This window comes from Urocampus carinirostris, chromosome 15 (assembly GCF_059441175.1).
Source record: "Urocampus carinirostris isolate Australia breed hairy pipefish chromosome 15, RoL_Ucar_1.0, whole genome shotgun sequence".
In the NCBI taxonomy this organism is placed as follows: domain Eukaryota; kingdom Metazoa; phylum Chordata; class Actinopteri; order Syngnathiformes; family Syngnathidae; genus Urocampus; species Urocampus carinirostris.
Window position 1 is genome coordinate 3,380,677 of NC_142363.1, and position 20,201 is coordinate 3,400,877.

Genomic DNA, 20,201 nt, shown 5'->3' on the forward strand with positions numbered 1-20,201 from the left:
CCCTGTCACAGGCACCATTTGGGATGAAATTTATATTATTATTATTAAAGCTTTGAAAACTCTCTCGGTGTACCGTCTTTCTTTGTAAATATGTGTAACCATGTATAATATATATTTGCAACTGTATATTTTTGTAATGTATTTATTTAGAGACTTATTCTGATATGTTTTGCATGGGTGAATGAAAAGAAGGGGCGAAACAAACGGGGGGTGACGGGAAGTGGGGTAAGAGTGAGACCTGTTTGTGGACGCAGCGGACAATAGTGGATATATATTTTTCCCAGCCTTAACTTTGGAAATATACCCTTTTTTTTCCTTGGATTACTTTCAACGGGACCCGGACTCTGCAGGTCTGCATCAAACCTTAAGTACCAATATAATTTTCCGTTCATTTTGCCGGCTGTGATTCTTGGACTGTGTACTTTAATGAAGGACATTCAGTTTCAATCGCGGGACTTAAAGTCAGGTTTGGGTTAGTTTTGTGTTTGTGTTTACATTTTTTTTAATGTGGGCGCATGCGGCTTATATACACGTGCGGCTTGTGTAAGTACAGAATCGGTTTTCCTCTTAAAATGTGGTGGGTGCGGCTTATAATCGGGTGCGCTTTATAGTCCGGAATTTACGGTACTGTGCTTTGTTTCTGCCAATGCAGAGTGAGGCACATAATTCCCTTGCCTCGTGGCACAAGGTGCTAGTGAGAGCAAGGATTCAGATTTGGCATTCACCTCAGGCCCGAACAATAGAACTAGCAATAGTATTGCTAAGCTAGCAGCATCAAGCCATCCATATTTATAAATTTCTCTTTGCATTGACTTTTTTTTTCAAAATGGAGGATTATCTTTCTATTGATGTTTTTATTCAGAAGGAGCAACACATTGACTTTCTTCTATAAGACCATATTTTTTTCTGAACTAATTTATATATTGCTTTCTTGCTCAGTCAATCAAATAATGAATAACATAAACATACATTTATTTTTAATCTGTTTGTGCCTCACTGCATTTCATTGTGTTGGCCTATTATCTTACCTGGAGTTCAACAGAAAACGTCCTCGACAGCAGCAGTTTTGTTTTCTTTGTAATCAAGTAAAACCAGTAACCCTAAAACTCAGAATTATTAGAAACAGAACTTTTACTTATGATATAAAATTGGGGTTAGCATGCATACATACAATGCGTGATTACCTTGGTAAAAAAAAAACCCACCATGCTGGAAAGCTACCACCAAAACTCACACCAGGTTTAATAGTTCTCAAAAACACTATTTTAAAGCAGTGAATCAAATAAGACTAATTAAAAACATAAATTGCAAGAAGTTAAATCGCTATTGTGTTGTGCTTGGGCCTGCGCACTGGGCTTTGGTAGGATATCTCGATGGGCAGGAACCGATTTCAGAACGGCCTTTTTTGGCTTTTCCAGGTATATTTTGTTGGTTGTGCTCGTCATTGTGTATTAATTCCCTGGGCTTCTGTCAGTTTTTTGATGGCGTCATTGTCATGTCGACTTGTCGCGCCAAGTCCTTTTGTGTTGCTGTGTTATCCAGTCAAAATTTGGTCTTTACCACCAAATTAGTTTTTTGTGCCGATACCTTGTTCCTCAAGCTTGTTTTTTACACACTTCTGTTTATGTCAAATTTAGTGTGTTTTAACTAAAAGAGTTTTGAGGTCAAGTGATTCTTTAGGATTGTTAAATACGCAGGGATTTAGTGCTACATTTACAGGAGGGGTTTGGGAACCTAAGGCTTGCGAGCCATTTATGGCACTTTTCATGAGTACATATGGCTCAGTGAAAAAAATGCTAACTGGGCAAATTCTTCCATAGAATTCCAAATTTCATAAGCTAAATGTCGGGTTCGAAGCATGCGAAACCAAACATATTACAACAACAGAAAATATCCGTTCCGGTTTATAAAGCACAGTCTTACCTACGGTTTACAATCAAGGTGTCACATTAACAGACGCCGTTTTGGCTGTACATCGATAAGGAATCATTTTAATGGAAGCTCATTACATAATGTATGTTCACTGTTGACACTTTATGATAAAAACCCACCCAACGAACTGTTATTACCCACAAACTATAGCCAAGCACACAAAACAATTTGATTGGGTGAGCGGTAGAAGAGGGCGGAGCTATGTAACACAGCACGCTCCCCTCTCCCTCTCACACGTGCCACTGCGCTGATAGGAGATACATCCATAAACTTTTTGTTTGCAGTTTTTTGTGACATATTTACAGAAGAACTTGATTGCACTTTGTTTTTAAATGAGCCTCAATGACCTTAAATAACTGTGGGCGGGAGACAAGGTTAAATGGGTCTATTTGTTGACATGGTACTGAGGCTCTGACATTATTATTATTATTATTTCATAATTTATATTAAATCATTTAAGGTCACACATAGAAAATACGCTAAAAAATTAGCTTTTGTCTGGAGACCGGGTTTTGTGGTTTTGTTGAATTTTGTCTTAAAATATATGGTTCAGCTCTCCCCACCCAAAAAAATAAAAACAATAAACACATTTTGCCATCAAGGTTACCGACCCCTGCTTTGCAGAGTCATTCTGTTCTCTGTTAATTTACGTCTTTCCATTCAAAGATAACACAGTATCTTCGTATTCCCTTTAAAACACGTGTTTGGTCGCTGATCAATGCAATAGCATGGACTGTTGTTCATAATTTACAACTGTTTGTCGCCACCCTCTTCTATGTTTTTTTCTACAGGTAAAAATTTTTCATCAAAATTACACAAGTATGTGTAATTTTTGTAATTACACATATTTGCCACAAACAGATGACAAAGAATTAAGAATTCTTCTTAATTCTGTCTTTAATATTGGACACCTGCAAAGGACAGTGCATAGGATGCCAATGTGTCCATTATTTTGACTATTATCAATTCACTGTTGTTTGTTATTTGGACTACTATTCAATGTTTACATAATTGTAACTGTTGGTCAATAATGTTAATGTTCTTTGATACCCACATCCATTTGGGCGGATCTGGTTTTTGTAACCTAGGAGATTGAATTTAAAAGAAAGGGCTCAGTGGAGGACCTTTAGAACAGATTTGGATTTTTTGTACCTTGAGGGTTGTTTGTAGTCTTCACCTGTTCCCCTTGCAAGTTCAAAATCCATTGATGTATTATCTCCTTATTTTGAGTGTAAACTAAATTATTAACTCAGAGAAGGACTACCAATGATGATCCTTCACATCATCCAGTTTATAGCCCAATGGAAACAAAATTGCTTGACACTGGTATGAATAGCAGTCAAATTTCAGACACGGTCTAAAATACACCGGAGACCCATTTTTGTTTATGACCAGCTAAAACTAGTTTTGCCTGATCTTTCAGTCCACCTGCTAGTTGTTACCTGTATATGCAGTAAATGAGTCCCACATGTCAAAAAAAGTTTCCTAGTATACTCAAAAAGATAATGATCTCAGCTTTCTAATCATAAATCAGTTGATCTGACTAGGTAATGTCACATGACACAACCTGGTGTGTGTCTATAGTGACCTTACTCTAGGGTGGTTAAAGTCTTGTGAGAATGGCAAGAAAACTGTAGGTTGCACTTGCCAACATGGCCACTTTCTTGACTTGGTGGTTGGCTAGGCTGGGCCAACAGGCTGTAAATCCGCAATAACACACCTTCAACTGCTCAAAATCAATTCTTGGATCCCTTGAACAACTAGGGCATAGGGGCACTACATCCTGTGGTGTTTCTTGGGCAAGTACAGCCAAGTGCACTTTTCTCTCAAGGACGGTTTTTTTTGGTACTTGTAGGTGATTTGCTCATCCACATGAAACAGAGAGTACTGGTTTCCAAAATACTCCTGTCATGAATCAAATACAGCACGGTAGCCTAGATGATAGGGCGCCCGCTCCGAGACTGGGAGGTCACTGGTTCAAGTCTCGGCCGAGTCATACCTAAGACTTACAACATTGGTACTCATTGCCTTCCTGCTTGGTGCTCGGCATTAAGGGTTGGAATTGGGGGGTTTGGTCACATAATGACTAAAATGGCTGCGCCCTGTTTGGCTGTGGCTGCATCGGCTCGCTACAGTTTAACTGTACGAGTCAGGTGTATCGACATTTCGTTCTGTGTGCATAGTTACAAAGAATGACAATAAAAGTAAATTCTATTCTATTCTATCTGTTTGTGGTTATTGTTGGTGTAAAAAAAAAATCACCATTTCACCAGTTGATAGCAGTAGCCCATTGGCCACCGTGCCCTTGGCTTTTTGTGAGAATTTTAGCTTACCCCATTCCAACATGGCGACTGTAAATTAATAAACGAAAGTTGACAGTGAGGGCCGCCGCATCCATGCCAAGTGTACATTTTTAAAGTGTCTCCTTTTTTTTTACCGAAATCCAAAACAACTAATTTGCCAAGTGAGTGTGGCTGTTTTCAAAAAATATAATATCAAGAGGCACTGCCAGACAAAACACACTGACTACAAATAGCTGAATAAAAACGAATGCATTGAAAAGGTGAAGCAACTGGAAGCTGTTTTAACAGCACAGAAGCGCTTTTTCATGAGACCCTGCGAGTCAAATGGAAATTCTACAAAGGTGAGCTACAAGGACACGACGCCGATCACCAAGCACTGCAAAACTTTCATGGAGGGTGAATTTATCAAAGACTGTTCAAATAACGACAGACTTAATAGTCGGCCCCCACACATTTCCACCTTACCGAATCCAGCCCGTTTTCTGAAAAGCTTGGACACCCCTGGTGTAAAGTGTACTTCAGCTCCTCAGAGATGAGCGGAACCTTGGCATTGACGGGCAGCGGCCACAGCGAGTACTTCTCTTACAGCCCATCATGGCACAATTTGCCCCCAGAGCCTTCTGGTATGCGTGTGACGATACTAATTCATGTCTAAAATCACTGGGAAAAAATGTAATTTTGTTTCAAACAATTACTAAGAGAAAAAAAAGGATGATTCTGTTCCGAAATTTTAAATAGGCCTGTTTTGTTTACATTTACATTGCACAATAAGTATTGCATCACCTGTAGCTTTCATATTTTAGGTAATAACCAAATGCGTGTAATACACGAATAAATACGGCGACTGTAGTTGTTAAAAATAAAGGAATTTTTCTGATGATGTTGGTCTGAAAATAGTAAGCATTTTTATGGCAAAAGACGGCATTTATTATTCTAACATAGCGTCCCCGCCACATTCAGGAAAAAATGTGCAGAAATTTTTACAGGAGTGTACATGGGATTGTTCACAGATACATTAACAGCGTGTAACAACACATTCACGGGAGCACAAGCATGTCAATAGAGCCGCAGGGAACTAGAGTTTCCCATTGGCAAAGGCTCCTTCTTGGAACTGAGGGACGAAGGTCTTGAAGTAAGCCCTGCGGAAGAGAATGAAAAAGAGCGTTGATGATCCAAGTGACAATCATCAAAAATAATTTCCTTACTTTGCCCTTTTGGCCATTTCATTGCCGTCCCAACGAGGGCTGTAAGGATACGACTTCTGAACTTGGGAATACAGCTGCCCGCTATTGGTGAAGTGATACACCGACTGGAAGGTGAGGGTAGGCTGGTCCCTGGGGAAGTACAGTGGGAGATCCACTACGAAAGACAACAAAAACACAATTCATCAGTTTTCTAGAAAATGCATTAACAAAAATGTGCTACGTTCCGTGACGCTCCCACCATGTACTAGGAAGCAAAAGTCTTTCCACATTAGGAGAAGGGTAAGCTTGGTAAAACCCTCGGCGTCATACTCTACCACTCCCCTGCAGTGATTGATTACACATACGGTCAAAGATTAGCGGCAGAGACAAATGAATGGCCGCCAGAGCCTTGAGAAAAAGACTGGGTCTTCTTTTGTTAACTCACATTCCAAAGTGGCTGAGGAATGCGGCAATGTACTCCCGCCTCTTGTGGTAGCCTTGTATGACGTACTGCACCTGCACACGCACAAAACAAAACATTGCTATATAGACCAGAATTATATTGGTCAGAATTCTGTCCTTTGAAAGGAAGTTGTTTTATGATCACATTAAAAAATATGACATTTGATCTTTTTCTTTATTTTCAAAGAAAACCATCTCACATAAAATGTTTACTGTAAGTTTAGCGCTACTGTTGTGCTACATTTCAAGCATTGCAGCTGCAACTACGGTGCGGCTTACTCTTTTTTTCTTCAGCAGGGAAAAGATTTTGCCCTGCAACATTAGATCCATAAAATGAATGAATAGTTCAAGGAGGTCCAAATAAATTGTGTGATTAATCACAACTTCCGTTATTGCAAATCAGTCATCAACATGGAAAATCCTAGAAAAAAAGTTAGAAATGATCACTTTGGCACTTGAAGAAGGGAATTGAGCTGCGGTCTGTAAACTTGGCATAAATGAATCAATGGTGAGCTGGTGGAGGTGCCAGAAGTGAGAACTATGTATTCGTATAATACATACCAGGGGCAAAACAGGGGATTAGCAAACAGTATATCGATAATAAGTAAGTACCGGGGATAAAATAACACAATAAATTTCATGGTAATTATCACAATATTTCAGAAATCATATCAACCTAATAACTCTTTTCACAAATAACAGAGCAGCCAGACATTGAAAATAATATTTGAGAATGGATGGAGAATGTACAGATTTTGAATATTTTCCGTCGAAGCGAGAGTTAAAGTAAAAAGTGTTTCTTAGAAATGTTACTACATAAAAGCAACCTTCTATTGCTGTATCAAGCATATTGCACTAATGCACCAAACATGACAGCGGAACAATCAACATTGACAATAAAAAAAATGAGCATATGATGTCTTTTCCTGACTTTCGTAGTTTTAAACGAAAATGTGTAATCCGTAAATTGCTATAAACTGCCGTAATAAACCATGAAAGATTCATAGCATTTAGAAGGACTGTAAATAGTAAAAAACTATAAGCTTTCTGCTACAAAAGGTTCTACACCGGCACTTGTTAAAAATACAAGCACTAAATTCCGATTTGTATACTTTTAAAATAAATCAAAACAAACAACTGCATGTTCTAGACTTGAATCTCAAATTGGCATTATCAGGAAGCAGTACCCTTTATTATATAAAACATAATAGTTTATATATATTATTTATTATTACCTTAGTATTACCTTGACCATTAAATCCATTTTTTTAAGGAGAGAGGGCGGGAAGGAATTCCTTTTTAGAGTGACAATTTGAATACCAAGATATATAGTCTTGTTTTGTTAAATCTCTGGTAACTAACAGGAAAACAAGTTTTTATTTTGACTACCTACAAGTCTAAAACTTTCTCTATGACAGTTTTCTTTTCTTTATAGCGAGACTTACACAAGTAAGAGGAGCTTACATCCTCAATGCAAGGAAAGGAAGTGGAAGCAGGCGCACCGCCAATTTTTGGTTCAAAAAGCCGGAACATGGTGACAACAGAATGCTGAGAGAGCAGCCGTATTTCACACTGAGCAGCAAAGTGTGGAAGTGTAATTGTGACACTCAGTATTGCAACAGCACATCTTTCAAATTAGCACAAATTAGTGAAACTAATGTTGACATACATCAATAACAAAGTTAGCCTAACGAGTCAAACATTTATCTCACCACCATAGAATTTTTTGACCTGAGTAGTTAGAATTTTGGTGGTTGTTAGCCTCTCTTGACTGACTAAGCTGCAAATATATTTTTTTAGGAGAACATTTTGCACTGAGCATAAAAATCAGCACTGATGGGGTAGAACGTAATGTTCCAAGAAATCTTTCGCTTTAAAAAATTTCTATCCATTAAAAGGACATTTTTATGACCAGGTTCAAGAACATTACTTCTCTTTGAAGTGACAGTAAGAGGTGAGGGGAAACTAAAACCTATGATAAGTTCAGAGAAAAATAAGGAAAGAAAACATCCATGAATAATGAACTTGCAAGGAATACAGGAGAGGACTGTACAAAAACTGCTCAGGACGCAACATTCCTAATCTATTTTAAAGGTTCCTCGTTAAAAAAAAATTCTTATTAAATCTCTTGGATTAAAAAAAACAGATCCGCTGTAAATAGTTTGAAAATCAAAGGGCAGCAACATTGGTGGCTGCAAACAAGGTCATACAAGTCAAATTTCAGAACAAGAGCATGGAATTATATTTGAAATAATGAACATACTGTACAATCTCCTTTGTAGGTGTCCAATATTAAAACAGAAAGAAGCACAATAAACTTGTCAACTACAACACTTCCTTGGGGGTTGTGAAGTTTAACCAATTGGGTAAATCACATGTGTCAAACTCATGGGCCAGGGGCCAAATCTGGCCCGCTACATATTTTTATGTGACCAATGAGAGCTTAATATGCATAATATTTCTGACCGTCTAAAAATGAATGAGTTAAAAGACAATACCCGTTGACTACGATACATTCAAAGTGACTGCCCAGCATCACTACACAGCAGTGTTTCCATTATGATGACAAGTAAATTTGAGAAATGAAATGTCCCCAAAATAAAGTTTTGTGGTACTTTATATCATCTATGTGTAGGGTTTTTTTTTCATGAAACTGTGACTCAATAATCGATCCTTTTTTTTCTAAAATGAAGAAGTTGTTACATTTACCTTACATACCATTTGATTACATTTACTGTAGTCACATTTATAACTTACATCAGGCCCTTTGAGAAAACCATTACGCTTTTGTGTTTCTCAGTGAAAATGAGTTTGACAACTCAAAGAAAAATGTAACCTTAGAAGCCTTTCGGAGTAAGCATGCCCAGAATGTTAATAATGTTTTGGCTGAGAGAAAAACTAATAGTAGGCAACATGTATTTTCACAGTACCTGAAAAAACACACAAATGGCAACTTTGTTTATATAGCATATCTCCTACACATTACTCAATTAAAGATAAGGAAAATATACAATTTGTCACAGAAAAAAATATTTCCACGAATATACACAAGTGAGAATAACAGTGCTTTAAATGGTCAGTCAAGGAAAATATCGGAGCCATAGACTGGTTCACGTCCGGCTCTCAGTGTGTGTATGGTTATTTAGCACTCGGGACGGATAACGCAGTTTTGTAGCGCTAAGCTCTGATTTGCGAATGTATGTGACGAGTCTTATTTTGCAGAAGTTGGAACACAGAAATGCTGCCTGACTGAGCTCCCAGCTCCATTGTTTACCGACCGAGATACAACACAGACAGACGTTGAGCTTTTGTCAGAAGCAGCACGGCTGCATTCTCAATAATCGGTTTAAATATCATTTTTTTAGGGGTATACTGTATACAAATGAGACCAAAAGGCAACTGTTTTAGACACTAAACACAATGCAAACAAGAAATCATACTCCATTGGCGGAAATATTTTCTCGTTTTATGTATAATTTTTTCGATTTTATCTTTTAACAACAGTATTATCTATCAGTTTGTTGAGACCACTTTATTTTGGTATTTGATTTTATATTGAAAAATGAGCATAAACATCTACCATCTGCGTGATAAGAGATTTTTAGGATGGTTTTCTTATTTTATATGGCATAAAATGCTTAGTTTAATTATAAAATATGCTGAAATTAAGCAAATTTTTTTTTTCAAAAGGGTATTTTTTTTTTTGCATTGCTCAAAATAACCAGGAATACGCCCAAAGTGAAAACCTTCATAATAAATAGTGCAGGGCGGGCCGCATTTGGTTGAAAACATTGGCAAAATGGCCGGGAGGAAAAAAAACTTTAATTTTATTTGTATGTACCAAATAGGTGTTGAATATAATATGTCAGCAATATGTGACGGTAATATAGTCCTATTCATTTTTTTCTTATGTCAAAACGATATCTATGTTTTGGGATATTTTTTACATTTTTATTTTATTGCACGTTCCATTAAGTCAAAAATAAAACATGACAAAAAAAAGGAGAAGAGTCTTTTTTTTTTTTAGAATAGCGGCGACTACATGCATTGATGAATAAAAAATCATGCAGAATTAACAAATACATGTTATATTTCTTTTTGTTTTTGTTGTTGTTATATACCATTTAATAAAAATGGTTTTGAAACACTCAGAATTAAAGCAAAGTAATGAATTATGTCTCTTTTTAAATCACAAAATTTGATAATATGCATAAAACATTAAAATGCTGGCTAGCTCAAAATGTTGATTTCATTAAATTTGATACATTTCTTGATAAAGAAAATATATACATGGCAATAATTGCAAGTAAAGAAAGGGGTAGCCAGTGATTTGAATTTTGGGGACAAGAGTGATATCAAAATCAACATATTTCCTTGAGTACTTTTTTTCTTTTACCATTTGATACACTTTCTCATTATATTTAGAATTTTTTATTTGGCAGACCGTGATGAAAAAGCCACTGCTGTAGTGGTTCTCAAATGGTGATACCAACAGCTCTGGGAATACATCAAAGCAAATCAAGCGGTTCGTGAGAATTTAAAATTCTTAATCTCAAAATCCTAAAAGGTAATTTTAATTCTAAAATCTGAGCATTTGGTTTACTTTTACACTCCCCTTAAAAATGTTTTCCCATTTACAGGTGAATTTGCTCTTTGTTAGTACATATTTAAACTGTATTTTACGGGTAAGATAAAAATCATCCTTAAAATGATCTTAACCCTCAAATTGATTTTTTTTAAATTTGTTTAGAAAATCAAATTAAAATATAGTAAAATTAGCTGATCATTTTGATCCTTCTAAATATCATAAAAATGGAAGTTGGAAGCTTTTATTATTTCATTGGTTTGCGGTTTACAATGAATTGAGTTTGATGTGAAAAAGATTATTGCGAAACAATCATTACTATTGTTTTGAGTCAACATTTAAAAAATAAAATGATTTATTAAAGTTGCCGGGTGAATAAAGTTTTGTAATTGAGTTATAATTCTGATTAAACATCCGTGGGCACTTTGGAATTGGGATGCCTTAAATTTCACAATGTGACAAATTTGTTTTAAAAGAGTGGACAAATATTGCAACATAATGTATAATGCAACATCATGTTTCATGCTATAGAACTCTTACTCCAAATGAGACCGTTTTTCAATCAATAGTTTTTAAAACACGGGAAAAACTTAATTTTAACTTTTTGTCTCATTTTAAAAATATTGGTTTTGACCTGGGTGCTTCCAAGGAAGTGAAAATGACTAACTAAACTTTAATTCATACTCCAAAAGGGGGAAAAAAATCCTACCTCCGCCTCACCGTGATTTGTTGATTTATTGTCTGCCTCCAGTTTAGCGTGAAGCAATGTAGGTGATGTTGTTCCCCAGGTATTTTAGTCTGCCCACACGCATCAATTCTCCACCACACGTTTATTTTCACTGTGCTGTTTGCACTTGGTGCGTGCAGGTGTTTAGAGGTAACATCACCGTGAGTCCCGCGACCCTAATGAGGATAAGCGGTACGGCTAATGAGATGAGATGAGATCACCGTGAGTGCTTCCCTACTTTAAGATAAAGCCAGTTCTCTGTCAAAGAAGACATGGCGGAGAACGACAGAGACACTTTTTATACAATAAAGCTCAACAGAATAGCTGAAAACACAGCGATTATATGTGAATGAGATCTTGTAAAATATATATAAACCCAAGATGAATTTGACATATATAAATGATTCAAACATGTACAGGGTGTTCAAAAAGTCTTAGGATCATTTTAAGTGCCCATATCTACTTTATGCATGGTAGTAAGATACAAGTTTTAAAGCTAATTATATTAAGATTTTTGAAAGGCTATTGATTTTTTTAAATTTTGTTGCAGACCCATGAATTGCGTTCACTCAACAAGAAAATGTGTATTGTGTGTTTGAATTTGTATAGACTGAATTATGGGCTGCTGGTCAATGAGCATTTTGCAAAAAATGGATGAATTGAGTGAGAAAGAGTCTGGTGACTTGATTTTCCAATAGGATGGGGCACCACCACACTAGAGCCTCAGGGTTAGACAGTTTCTGAAACAACACTGCTAGACAGATGGATCGGACGGTCTAGGCAGAATGATCTCACGTCCTAGCCACCCAGATGTCACACCATGTAATTTCTTTTTGTGGAGAATGGTGAAAGTATTGGTCTGTGTCCCCCCTATTCCAAGAGATGTGAATAGGCTGAAGGCACAAATAACAGAAGCTGTTGCAACCATTGACAATGCTGGAAAGCTTCTGGCAAGAATTTGACTATTGGCTGGATGTGTGTCCACTGACCAATGGTGCGCACATTGAACAACTATGAACATTCCATGTAAACATTGAGATTACTAGCTTTCAGAATTTACCCGATGTGTTTTTGAATTCTTAATAGTTTCCGTGATATTCAATGTCAAAATGTGACAAAGGACATCCTTTATTTTTTGCCAGTTAAAATATCACTGTACTAAATGGACAGCAAGTAACTTGACACAGTCATGTCTATTTACACCCTAAAGACTTGTCTGCTAGATCAGGGGTCCCCAATCCTCAGGCCGTAAACGGTACAGGGCCGCGGGTCATTTGGTACAGGGCCAGGCCAAAAAGTAAGGTTAGTTTAATTATTTTTTGCCGAGTACTGTTTTACTGACACAGCTACGTTAAGAGTGAACTTGAACCACGGCTTCAGTGTGGTTCGTTTGAATTAAAATCCGCGTGGATCTCACGGGCGGGCGCAGTAGCCTGTTGGACTGTGCAACTGTCATGTTCGAAACACGGATCATACAGTGGAGGATGAATCAAGCCAAATGTCTGCGCTCAAAGCCAATCAGCACAGAGAATGATCAACTGCAGCCCAATATACAATGTTATAAAGATAGTAAACAAACATGTTGCCCTTGGAAAGGTTTGGGCAATGTAGGTTCTAGATGAATAAAACCACAAAGAGACCACATATAACCAAACTTTAAAATCAAAGTTACATGCAGCACCTGTCCATGCAACCTTATTTCTAACGCCATGCCACTCCATCACGTGAACACTTCATCACCTTACTCTTCCCAACATTCACACATAACTTACGTCTATCACATACTCTTCCAAACTCCATTACCAACCTTCTCAATGTTTCCTTAGAATTAGCCACAAGCGCTGTGTCAGCTGAAAACAACAACTGACTTAACTGCCACACCGTTCCACTGTTATCGATCATCTCAACACCTCTGCCAAATACTCTCGCATTCACCTCTCTCACCACGCCATCCACGTACACATTAAACAGCGATGGTGAAATCACACACCCCGGTCTCACACCAGTCAACACAGGGAACCACTCACTTGTCTCACTCCCTACTCTTACACATGCTCTGCTGTTCACATAAAAACTCTTCAATGCTCCCAACAACTTTCCACCCACTCCATACATTACCATCACTTGCCACAACGCCTCTCTATCAACTCTGTCATATGCCTTTTCCAAGTCCATGAAAGCCAAATAAACAACCTTACCTTTTGCAAAATATTTCTCACACACTTGTCGTACTGCAAACACCTGATCCACACATCCTTTTCCTTTCCTGAAACCACTCTGCTCCTCCATCACCACCTCATCCGTTCTTCCTCTCACTCTCTTAATCAAGACTCTTCCATACAGCTTACCCGGCACAGACAACAAACTGATACCTCTCGAATTGCTACATTCATACTTATCACCTTTACCCTTATACAATGGCACCACACATGCACTACACCAATCAACAGGAACCACACCACTTAAAAAGCATTCATTCAACAAGCGTACTAACCAGTCAATCATAGTAGTGCCACCTTTTTTCAAGCATTCAGCAGTACAACCGTCCATCCCAGATGCCTTCCCCCCTTTCATTTCTTTCACTGCCTCTTGCACCTCCCATGTTTCCACAGGCTTCAGATTTAAATCACCCAACACGGGCATTCTCTCCATACAATCGATCCCCTCGACTCTCACTTCTCTCTCGTCCTCCACATTTAGCAACTCCTCAAAATACTCTACCCATCTCGTCCTGACTGCACTACCGCTAACCAGCAATCTACCATCATTATCTTTCACTTTCTCTTCCTTTCCAGACTCGCTCTTTCTTGCCTTTTTCACTTCTTTCCAGAACACTTTTCTCCTTTCCTCAAAGTTCACTCCTATCTTTTGACACCATTCATCATTTACCAACCCTTTCTTCACTTTATACCTTTCATACGCATCACCACTCTTATCTTGCAGCCAAAAGGCACTGTCACAGCCTCGGATACCTCATCATTCCACCATTCACTTCCTTTCCTAATACCTCAACCAACTTTTCTCATTACACACTCCTTTTGCACTCCTCAACACTGTCTCTTTAAACCACTTCCGTTCCATTTCCACACTCTCCACTTTTTTTTCTACTAATCCGTTCATACTCTTCCCCTATCCTCCCTTTAAACTCTCTTTCCTTTTCTGCCTTATTCAACTCATTTCACCTCTTCCCTAGTACTCTTCTTAAAACTAGCCCTCCACGATCCATCTATTCTCAGTTTTCCTTCCACATAAAAATGATCAGACACTCATTTCCCTCCTGTAAACATGCACCTACTTAACATCCCTTTCCTGAACACTCCATAGCCATCAATGCTCTGTCCACCATCTCACCACCATCCACTCTGACAAAGGTACACTTATTCATGTCCCTCTTTTTAAACAATATATTTCCAATCACCAACTCATTTTCCACACATAACTCAATCAATTTCTTCCTACTCTCATTTCTTCCTAGTACTCCATATCTACCAATCACATTTTCAACCGTTCCATCAGCCACTTTAGCATTCAGGTATCTGCCACACAGTCAGACGAATCCTTCCAGAACTCCTCTCTCTCCTCAGCACTTCTTTCTGAACCAGGTCCATATGCACTAAACATACATACCTCTACACCCCACTTTAACCTCACCAACATCAATCTGAAAGATATCTCTTTCCACTCCACCAGTTTTTCCTTTGCTTCCTCACTCACAAGCACAGCCACTCCTTCTCTAGCATGTCCACCCTTAACTCCAGACTTTCTACCATACATACCTCCAAGCTGTACTTCACCCTTTTCTTTCATCTTTGTTTCACTCAAGGCTAACACATCAACCTTCCTTTTAGTCATCATCCTTCCGAGCTCCTCTTTCTTCCACTCAGGTGCTTTACTTCCACATCCTCTCACATTTAGTGACCCCATAACTAGGGTTTATGAGACCTTTTTGTCTCTCACCCCCCTTTCTTTGCCCTGCTGTCACTTAGGGAGTAGAGTTAGAGAAGAGAGGATTCCCAGTGCCCTCGCTCCCTCCACTTTCGTCGCCTCTCACGACACGCAGCGGACCACGGTGGGAGAATTCTCTTACCTTTTACACCAAATCTATTATATTTTACAACAAAACTAAAAGGCAGATCCATTCACGTCCATCCATCCATCCATTATCTGCACTGCTTATTCTTGGTAGTGTCACGGGGGTGCTGGAGCCAATCCCAGCCATCTTCGGGCAGTGGGCAGGGGACACCCTGAACTGGTTGCCAGACAGTCGCAGGGCACACAGAGACAGACAACTCACTCGCTCATTCAGACCTGGGGACAATTTGGACCGGCCAATTAACATGACATGCATGTTTTTTTGAATATGGGAGGAAACCGGAGTGCCTAGATGAAACCCACGCATGTACGGACAGAACATGCAAACTCCACACAGGAAGGTTTGATCTCACGACCTCAGAACTGTGCAGCCTAGCGCTAACCACTGCGCCGCTGCCAGCTGCCCATCCATTTATATATATTATATATATATATATTATATATATATATATATATATATATATATATATATATATATATATACACACAGTGTTCATTTAACCTCTGAAAAGTGATGGGTGCCGGGGACTCGTATGCTCAAAAATCTATGGGTCCCAACAGAGATCTATGGGTCCACAAAATTGAGTGGTATCGAGGTTGAAATTGTAAATCGGCGATAAATATATGATATAAATCTATATATTCATTCAGTTTTAATCATCAGTTTATTGGTACTACAAATCAGTTATCACTTCAAGATTTTTCAGTTCACAAAAATATTGTACATTATACAAAATAATATTGCTGAAATATTAGTCTATATATTCATGCAGTTTTAATCATCACAGTTAATGGGTAATACAAAGCCGTTTTCACTTCCGTTTTTTCAGTTCATATATTCTTCGTGGTTTGCTGTCCCGCCACAGTTGTAATGCCTTCTCAAGGTCCAATCCAATATCATCTTCCTCATAGCGTCACCAGGAATATGATCTAGTCCATTTTGGCAGAAAAGTCCTTTTCTTGCTCGTATTTTTGTTTATTTTCTTTCGTCGTATCGTTCGCTTCAACACACTTGTTTTCCTTGCCTCCGCGATCTTCCAAAGAATTTCTATGCCGTTTTTTCGTGCTGGAATTATTGCCGTCATAAGTTTCTGCATTATGTTTACCAATGCAGCTCGGTAGCCTAGATGGTAGAGCACCCGCTCAGAGACTGGGAGGTCGCTGGTCCACCCCTGGTCGAGTCATACCTAAGACTTACAACATTGGTACTCATTTTTTCGGAGGCATACTTCACCTTCCCTCGACGACAAGCACCACAACAATGACGTAATCTCGAAGCAACGAGATTTCGTTTGCCGAAATCGGCGTGCAGACAAAAACTCGAACCGCGAGACCAAAACAACAATGGCGGATCCGCCTGACGAAAAGTAAGAGTGCGGTAAATCTTTGTTAAAAAAAAGTAATCGAGTAATAATGACAATTTTGTGTCAAAAAAGTTGCGTCCCGGGGACGCACGTTGATTTGACACTATGCGTCCCCAGCAAAAATTATGCGTCTAGGACGCAGGGAAAACGAGAACACTGTATATATAAATGATTTATAATTTAATAATAACTTAAGACATAAATTGCCAAAATGGTATGCCAATGGTTTATGATGAATCACATTTTTTATGACTAATACTTTTTATTTTAAAACCATAAAGGACAAGTATCTCCAGGGATGTGAGAACTACTGTGTTAAACAGTTTTCCAAATCTAAATACAATCTAAAAGTAAACTTTGGAAGCAATACATTGCAACATTACTTAAATATATCCCTCCACCCATGCATGTGCAGGGATTGTAATCAGGTAAAAAAATGAAAGCAAAACTGTCAATGATCAATCATTAAATGAAACAATTGATTCATAATGAATCATCTCCTTGTCTGATGAAAGTTGGAAAACCGAACTGGTGCCTTATCTGGTTGGGTATTTGACTTGCATTTGTTGACATAGCGATCAACTGTGCCAAAATGAAATTGCTTCTCGCAATCAGAAGGTCGCGATTCTTCTTCTTTGTTTTTTGTTGTTGTGCTGCTTAGGTGCAGAAGTCTCCAGTTTCCAATGAGGAAATAAACAAATTCCTTGAGATACATTGGGAAACACTGTTTTTGACCTATTAGTGCGTTTGCACCCGCTATTGTTAACTAAATTTCCCCACCCTATCTCTTGAACAACGCATTGATGTTTTTCTTTTCTATCCAATAATGGCACCTGTTTCAAAACTTTTCCGTGTGCAATTGGAGGGACGCATAAAATTAGTCATTTTGAAATTAAATACTATTTTTCTTGTTAATATATTATGTTCCTTTTTAAAACATTACCTTTGCATAAATAAAAAGGTGGGTCTTTTTTCATGACATTTGATAATTATATTTAATAAAGAGAATAAATACATGACGAAAATGTACATGTTTAAAATGTTGGTGCAGCATACATTAATATATGGGTCTCAAACTCAATTTACCTGAGGGGCATATACATAATTCTCTAACTTTCAACTTTGAAAGAATGAATGGACCCATGTACATTAATGGTTTTGAACCCGTCTTCTCTTGACCAGAACTGTTATTTAGGAAAAAAATGAAGGTAAAAATGAGCCTCAAGGATGTTAAGTAATTGTGGCGTGGGAAACAAGTTTAAAGTACATTATATATATCCATATATAGACATTTTCTATACATTTACATATACACATACATACATACATACATATATATATATATATACACACATACGCATATATATGTACATATATACATACACATATATATGTTTATATATATATATATGTGTATAACCTGTACAGGTGGGGGTTGAGGGAGGACCCAACGTGCAGGCTATGTGGTGGGAGGGATTAGGGTCTACTCATTTCCAGCAATGGTCAAAAGCTGATCCAAGGCCAGATCCAATTGCTCTTAGCCAGGGCAGATACCGCTGGCGCCATGACAAGGTCCTCGGTGCACTGGCTTACATCTTGGAGCAAGAAAGGCGGAAGAAGCACCAACGTCAACCCAGTCCAATATATTCCATCCAGTCCGTCAGGGAAGGGGAAAAACCAGCATCCTCCAAGAAGACCAAAAAGAGCCTCCTGCAAACAGCACCGGCGTGGGAGATGAAGGTAGACCTGGGAAGGAAATTACACTTTCCCCAGGTAGTCCAAACTTCCTTGAGGCCAGACGTCGTGATTTGGTCAGAACAGGCTAAAAAAATCATCCTGATTGAGCTAACTGTACCATGGGAAGAAAGATGCAGCGAAGCCCATGAAAGGAAAAACACCAAATATCAAGAGCTGGTCCAACAGTGCAGGGACAAGGGATGGCAGACCTGGCTATTCCCAGTGGAGGTCGGGTGCAGGGGCTTCCCAGCACAGTCTGTATGGGACACATTAACAGCTCTGTGAATAAGTGGAAAAGAGAGAGAGGCAGCTGGCAAAAGGGTGGGGGAAGCCGCAGAGAGAGCCTCTTGTTGGCTCTGGAGTAGGAGAGAGGAGTTTAGCTGGGGACCAGGAGAAGATGGGCAGTGACTGGCCATCACTGCCGGCCCGCCAATTCGAGGACGTTGTGGTTAAGGGTCGAAACGCCCAGTAACTGTTGGACACCACCTGACGACATCTTCTCCTGGTTGAAGGCTACAGTCACTGTTCGAGTGACTGCAGAAGTTGCACTGATTAGAAGTGTATGTAATAGTTTTGACGCTGGATCACCAGTGACTTCCAGGAAAGGCTGGATGGCAACCAAGGAAGATTGGTGACGCTGGAAAGACAGATGACCTCCAGAAAAAACTGGCATGGGTGTGTAGGGCTAGCAACCCCACCTACAGTACTCGCAAGAGGGCACCAACCATTGGTACGAAACGAAACAATGAGCAATACCCCCAGAGTCTCCCGAGAGAGGACAGATTCACTGGTAACGGCTACGGCAAGGACAAAGACGACTTACCCAAACCACACTGACTGGGGACGTGTTTGAGGCAAAGTGCCACTGCGGAAAAATCTGTAAAAACGCAAAGGGACTTAAGATACACCAATCCAAGACCATCTGTGGGAAAGGGGTAAATCAGATGCAGCGCATAGTGGAGACACTCAGTGAGACGCAGGCGGATTCCAGTCAGGAAGCACCCCACAGTAGAGGAGACCTCTTGGCATCTGCTATACTCCTCGACCATAGGGTCCACCCTCACACTACCCCAGGCGCCCAACCCCCTAAGGAGAGAGTGAAGTGGCCTCCAGCAAACAACAACCTTGCATGGAACCAACTTCACCAGGACATTGATAGAGTCCTAGAGGCCACTTTGGCAGGATCAGCAAAAAGGAAAATCAACAGCATGGCTGCTTGTGCTTACTCCATGGCCAAGGAGCGTTTTGGTACAGAGGATAAGAAAGGCAGCAATATAGCAACTGCAAAACAGCCCAACAGAAGGGAAAAACAGATCAAGAAGTTGAGAAGGGAAATCAAGGCTCTCAACTCGCAGTACAAACATGCCAATCCCAGAGAGAAGGAGGGCATAAAAGACTTGACCACTGGACTTCGAGGACAATTGTGCAGACTAAGAAGGGCAGAGAGGTCTCGGAGACTGAGAAAGGAAAAGGAGGTCAAACGTGCACAGTTCACTAAAAACCCGTACAAGTTCACCCAAACCTTGTTGGGGGAAGCAAGATCTGGGAGACTGACCAGCACTAAAGAAATGGTAGAAAGTTTCCTTAAAGAAAGTCACAGCGACACCTTTCGAAGCCAAGCTTTGGACATCCACCCAAGGATTGGAAGCAGCAAAACCCCGGAAGAGAAGCTCAACACTAAGGAGCCATCATGGAGAGAGTTCCAGGACGTTGTGAAAAAAGCCCGGTCATCATCTGCCCCAGGACCCAGCGGTATACCTTACAAAGTGTACAAGAGATGTCCATTACTTCTACGGAGACTGTGGAAGCTACTGC

General features: G+C 39.2%; 1 protein-coding gene across 1 annotated transcript in view; it reads right to left on the bottom strand.

The window, feature by feature from the left end:
* Positions 1 to 5,138: 5,138 nt before the first annotated feature.
* Positions 5,139 to 20,201, bottom strand: part of babam2 (BRISC and BRCA1 A complex member 2) — a 127,093-nt gene continuing 112,030 nt past the window's right edge. The window contains exons 9-12 of the mRNA XM_088354212.1: positions 5,865 to 5,935; positions 5,679 to 5,761; positions 5,441 to 5,594; positions 5,139 to 5,374 (exon numbers count right to left, since the gene is read on the bottom strand). Coding sequence (XP_088210338.1) covers positions 5,311 to 5,374; positions 5,441 to 5,594; positions 5,679 to 5,761; positions 5,865 to 5,935 — 372 coding nt within the window. The 3' untranslated portion in view covers positions 5,139 to 5,310. The remainder of the gene's footprint in view (positions 5,375 to 5,440; positions 5,595 to 5,678; positions 5,762 to 5,864; positions 5,936 to 20,201) is intronic.